This window comes from Protomyctophum bolini (assembly GCF_963924005.1).
Source record: "Protomyctophum bolini genome assembly, chromosome: 11".
Taxonomy (NCBI): Eukaryota; Metazoa; Chordata; class Actinopteri; order Myctophiformes; family Myctophidae; genus Protomyctophum; species Protomyctophum bolini.
Window position 1 is genome coordinate 4,944,135 of NC_137872.1, and position 6,325 is coordinate 4,950,459.

At 42.2% G+C, this 6,325-nt stretch overlaps 1 protein-coding gene across 6 annotated transcripts in view; it reads left to right on the top strand.

Annotated features, from left to right (window-relative positions):
* The window catches only part of LOC308324619 (RNA binding protein fox-1 homolog 2-like), an 80,404-nt gene extending 75,667 nt beyond the window's left edge, over positions 1 to 4,737 (top strand). For 3 of the 6 annotated variants that reach the window (XM_080776770.1, XM_080776771.1, XM_080776774.1), the window contains 2 exons: positions 550 to 688; positions 1,587 to 4,737. In XM_080776770.1, the coding sequence (XP_080632896.1) occupies positions 550 to 688; positions 1,587 to 1,631 (184 nt within the window). In that variant the 3' untranslated portion in view covers positions 1,632 to 4,737. The remainder of the gene's footprint in view (positions 1 to 549; positions 689 to 1,586) is intronic. The other 3 variants (XR_013964941.1, XM_080776772.1, XM_080776773.1) reach the window with 3 other exon arrangements.
* Positions 4,738 to 6,325: the final 1,588 nt, after the last annotated feature.

Below are 6,325 nucleotides of genomic sequence, written 5' to 3' on the forward strand. Positions count from 1 at the left end.
GTGAATTGTAACCTCGGCTACATTGAAAATGAGGGCTTGCGTGTGTGTGTAGTTTGCATGTTCTCCCCGTGTCCCCTAGGGTAGGTAGTACAGTAGGTACCCTCACAAAAACATGCAGTAATCCTGGTCTCTAAACTGCCTCCCCCTGGCCAGCCGAGGCGCCTGATGGAGGGGAAAGGAACTGGTTGGAATAACGTGTTCCTTCCACGCGCTACGACGTCCAACCAGGGAAACTCCCCCCTGTCAGGTGTAAAAGGAGCAACTTGGGGACACTCAGGCATGAAGGAAGCACGAGTTAAAGTCCGTTGCTCTCCCCTTGTCCCCCATATATGGTGGACTAGGTTGGCGGAGGGTGTGTAGAGCCCAGCATCACATTAGATGATTGACACAGGGGTGAAAAATGGGTTACAAAATCGTGGGATAAAAATATATATTATAAAAAAATAAAAAGAATGAGGGCTTGCCCTCAACTGTATTTCCGAGCATAAGTAAAGGTGATTGTGTGTGTGTGTGTGTGTGTGTGTGTGTGTGTGGCTCTTGTGTCGTCAGCTATGGGCGCGTGTACACCACGGACCCGTACCACGCTCTGAGCCAAGCGGGCGCTGCGTACGGAGTGGGAGCCATGGTGAGAAACCTGCAACTGCTTAACACCTCAATACAAAACAGCCAAGATGTAAGCGCCATACAAGTGGGTACAAGTGCACTGGGGGACTGGTGGTGTGCATGAGTTTTGCTGTATCTACAGTTCAGCGCCACCTGGTGGTCACCAGTTTAGGCTTTGAGTTCCAATTCTCCCAAAGAATTTGTAATTCTATTGTGCATGTAATGTGCATGTCATCACCTGTACACCAGATTAGAGGAATTTTCAAAATATGGATAAAAAGGGAAAAAAAAGAATCCCAAGGGAAGACGTCTTGTCGTCCGTGACATCCGGTACATACTTGGCAACTAGACGTCTTGATGTTTATGGCTCTTAAACTGTTTTAAAAGGGGACATTTTAAAAGCTGAAAAGAACTGCAGTGTTGATTTTTCGACAGAACATTTAGTTTTTTTGGTTTTAGTCATAGTCTCTTGATTAGTTTTTTCCATGTCCTTTTAGTCACCTGGAATGTTTCAGTGTTTAGTCTAGTTTTAGTCGACTAAATATCATATAAATATTTTAGTCGACTAAATCAACTGTAGATTTAGTCGACTAAAATGTATTTTTTGCGGGCCTTGATGCCGTCGTAATGACTGATTTCACATAAAAAGCATTTATCATGAAACATGCGTAAGCTAAGAAAGTAACAGTGGAATATCTATATAATTAAACTATACATATAAACTATACATATATACTCTACTATGCTATACATAATGTACTATGACGTGCCATGACTACCCGGTACATACAATGCAATTATAGTGCTGTCTACATAACATGGTATAAGTCTGTATCAAATGTTAAGTCTACAGAAATGCTATCTAAGGGGGTGGGGTAAGTGCTGTATGTGCCATGATGGAGTCTGAAAAGGTGGGTTTTCAGACTACGGCGGAAAACGTTTTCTCATAATGGTTTCCTCTCTCTCTGTCTCGTCTCTTCCAGGCTAGTTTATACCGGGCGGGATACAGCAGGTTCGCTCCATACTAAACAACCCCAACAACACATCACGACCAAGGAAGTCTACATTGTTCTTCCCTCTCCCTCTCCCTCTCCCACTCCCCCCCCCCCCCCCCCCCCTTTCCAAGTTCTTTGTTCGGCAAGAGCTACCCTCCATTTTTCTGTGGGCTGGCGATAGTGACAAACCATGTGTTTTTTGGAAAGCGAGCGAGCGAGAGAGAGAGAGAGAGAGGTCATTGCCACATCATCAACTCGAACTCAGTTTCCGCACTGTGCTGTCTGTTCGGTGACAAAGGAATTACAATGAAAACTGCCAGTGGAATCTCTCCCCACACGTATAAGAATGCTGGACGAGGCTATTTTTTTGAAGACGCTCTCAAACTACAGCAACAGGACTATACAACCCCCCCCACCCCCTCCCCCCCAACAATGGGTTCTATTTAGAAACACTACCGGGTCATAACGAGAGGGAGATGTTTTTGCCTCTCTGACCCCTTTCACACTACAAACTTTTTTTTTGGTTGTTGTTCCTCTTAAAGAATTCTACGCAGTTATCTCTCTCTATATATATATATCCACTGCCCTATCTATATGTTATCCTCCATCAGACCTAATATACACACACGTCATCATCATAGCACCCCGCCATGTTCCCTCTGAACTACACAGATTGATAGAACCTCACAGAATCACTACCGTGACATATATAAGGTACTTTCATCTTTTTTTCTATTTACACTAATTGCGTCGATTGAAAACGCCCAATAAACAAAAGCTATTCCCTCCTACAGTAAAGGAGCTGTGTTAATAAAAACGGTTAAAAAAGGAATTGGACTGCTCAACGCGGAGACACAGACATGCTTCTCTTTGTATTGCCGTGTTTTTTTGGCAGCGTTGAGAGGAGTGAGAACATCCGACCCGACAGGAGACATTTCCCTCTCCGACTGACGAGGAACTCGAAAGAAAGCGCTGTGTTGCCCTGACAACCAGAGATCATCAACTACATGAGAAATGATGCTGTGTTGTTGCCCTGACAACCAGAGATCATCAACTACATGAGAAATGATGCTGTGTTGTTGCCCTGACAACAGGAGATCATCAACTACATGAGAAATGATGCTGTGTTGTTGCCCTGACAACCAGAGATCATCAACTACATGAGAAATGATGCTGTGTTGTTGCCCTGACAACAGGAGATCATCAACTACACGAAGAATGATGCTGTGTTTTTACCCTGACAACAGGAGGTCATCAACTACATGATAAATTATGCTGTGTTGTTGCCCTGACAACCAGAGATCAACTACATGAGAAATGATGCTGTGTTGTTGCCCTGTACAACAGAAGACCTTTTCTGTCCCTTTTAATTTTCCTGACACTACACAACTTTTCCTGACTATAAACAAACAACAACAACAAAAAAAGAGAGAAAATAACAAGAAAAAAGAAAAGTATGTGAGAGAAAAAAAGAAAACCGGTGAGATGTTTTGTTTTTCTATTTTCTTTCCTGCATTTACATTACCTCAGTTTTTCACCTTATCTTTTGCTATTTTATTTTATTTTTTATTTTCATTCCGCTGCCGTTGAGAAGAATTTGCTTAGCGATGTCATTATGTGATCGGGCGGCGCACACGACAACTTGTCTTTCTGTCGGTGTGTTTTTTTACAAGTCCTTTTCTTTTCATGTAGTCCACTTAACTGCTGGTTGCAAGTGTTACGCTTTAGCGTCGTCGCTGTTATTTTTGCGAATACACTTAAAGGGACACTTCACCCTTTTTGCAAAAAAATATATGTTAATGACGTTTAGAAGCTTTAGATCACTTTCCTGGGGGTATTTATGTGTGTAATCTGTGGTTTTAGATATTTTAGATTGTAGCAGTGAGCCTGTTGTCTCTGATGTCATGGACACTGGGCTCACTTCCTTCCTGGACTACATGTTGTCTCAGTAAGACAGCTCTCCCCCTATCCACAAGGAGGAGCAGTGCACCAAAGAATTATGGGAATTGTAGTCCAGGAAGGTAGTGAGCCCAGTGTCCATGACATCAGAGACAACAGGCTCACTGCTACAATCTAAAATATCTAAAACCACATATTACACACATAAATACCCCCAGGAAAGTGTTCTAAAGCTTCTAAACGTCATTAACATATATTTTTTTGCAAAAAGGGTGAAGTGTCCCTTTAAGACATTGGGAGCCTAGAAGAATTGGTCCGTCTGCATTTCAAAAATCTGAATAGTGTTTTAGTTCTCCCCCTTTAGAATTCAGTACACCTCAACTCAAAAGGGTTGCTCCCTTATTTACTTATCCTTTTCGACTTATTTGTCAGTTTTTATTTTTATTTTTTTATTAACACTTTCAAAGATTCTACCAGCCCTGGCACACATTCCAGATGTGGGGGGAAAGTGAACGTAGCCCAGTTGAGGTTTGGTTCAGCTCCAGTTCGATGTCTCTTAATAAGCATAAAATGTAAAAGATAATTACATTTAGCAAATGGAAATGCATTGGAAATGGTCGGGGCCAGCGGGCCAAACGGGTGTCCCTGTTGGTTGAATCGTGGGTGTTTTGGGGGCCTAATACAAGGCTTCAAGGCACAGCTATACGGAAGTTGACCCAAATGAATTCTCCCAAAAATGGTATAGATCCTAAAGTAAAAGTCTTGGATTAGCCGGCAAACGTAGGAAGACACACAATCGTATAAGTTAAAGTACTATTCTTCAAGGAAGGGGGAACTGGATTCTCCGTCCCAACAGATCAAAGCGGAACTAAAGCTCCCATACAACAATTTATCGTATTTATCTTTTTATTTGTATTTTTCCTGATGCCAATATTATAGGACACTATACTTGCCACCTCTCTTGGAACTAGTTTGGAGGGTTTTACATTGCATTGCGAACCTGACCTGACTCCCTCCTTACGCAGAAACACTTGTGGGAATGTTGTTTTAGGGGTTGGTTTCAAACTCACCCTTAAGGGGCAGTAAAGGAAGGTGGTAAGAAAACCACATATAGGAGACTCACTCTGTCCTGATGTATTATATCCCTGTGTACTCTCAGCATGTTGTTATAGATATCATTTTGTCTTTTTGGTTCCAAAGATTCTCTGGAAAAAGCAAAACTAAATTTGGTCAACATTTATTACGCCTTTTGTCACGGTTTGTTTTTATTAGCTTTTATGTTGTTGGTTTTATCTTGTTGAGAGTTAAGACTGTTCAGATGGTGTTTTTTTTTTTTTTTTGCGCCCTGGGAAATGTCATAGGAATGTTATCTAAATAGGACTGGAGGAGGGGAAATGCTTTATTGTACACATTGGAAGTCCCGAACCGCAAGAATAGCAAGTCCTAGATTACATTTTCTGTTTTTAAAACCCAACTTAACACATTTATAGGAACCTGCTTTGACATGCATTGCATTTCCCTAGAGCAGTGGTTTTCAACCAGTGGGCCTTAGGGGGGGGGGGTTCCAGGTGGTCCCCAGCTAAAATGATGAAGTTGCTAACCAAATGGATCCTTAATTAATATATAGATCTTTAACTCTTGAGAAGAGCGTACGAAAAATGTTACGCTATCAAGAGTTTTAATTATTGAAAAACATCTACATTACTTAAGTTAATTTCCAAGAAGTCTTTTCTACACAATTAAATAATGTAGAAGATTTTCTGTTTTGATCTTTGCCTGTTATCTCGTCTAAATGGTATACCAACGTCAATACGGCGTGGAGTTGTGGTCAAAACCTTGTCCAACGACAACAACATATTCTAAGGTTTGGGTCTGAGAGGCTAAATGTCATCAAATGGTGGTTCCGTGGCTCAAATGCCCAATAAATAACGGGCCTTGATATGAAAATGGTTGAAAAACACTGCCCTATAGGACACCCCCCCCCCCCCCCCCCCCCCCCAAGCCACAGTTCAAACTGAAGACTACATACTGTCCCTCCACATAATGTTTAAAAAAGAAAACAAGAAAACTATTCTCAAGTCCAGCTGTGGCCACCTTACTTATTTTTACACACACACACACACACACACACAATGTAGCAGCAGCCAGCCAGTAGTTGGTGTGCGTGGGTGGGTGGGTGGGTTTCGGCGGCGGACATTGCAGAAGGTGACGAGTGGAAGCCATTAATCACATTAAGCTGACGGGGGATAACAATGGCCGCCTGCCTGCCTTGCTGCAGTATACATGGGACACACTGTGGCCACGTTCCACACAGGCCACTGCAGGGGTGAGCTGTTGGAACACTTTAATGAATGAATGAAGGCTATATCCCGCTTATTTCACACCATACAAGATCCCCCCCCCCAGTGAGTGTCTTATGATGAGATCATGAGGACTTTTAAAAAAAAAAGTTTGTTTTGATTATATATATATATTATATATATTTTATATATTTTTTTTGTTTTTCCTCTTTTAACAAGTATTATCAGAAGAAGAGGAAGTATCGGTATGCATGTTTGTTTTTGTGCGTGTGTGTGTGTGTGTGTGTGTGTGTGCGAGAGAGAGAAAGGCGAGGGTATGTGGAGACAGAAATGTCATTGGTGCATGAGTTCAAGTCATAGTGCTGGAGGGTGTGGGTGGGTGGGGGGAGTGTTGGGGGTGTGACGGATGTTTATCCCATTCTGACCGGGAACCCGTTTTGGTGTTAGCATCATGTTATGCTTTAGCTATTGAAAAAATAGCAGATCTACAAGCTCATAGCGCGCCACCGAGTGGCGCGCTATGAGCTT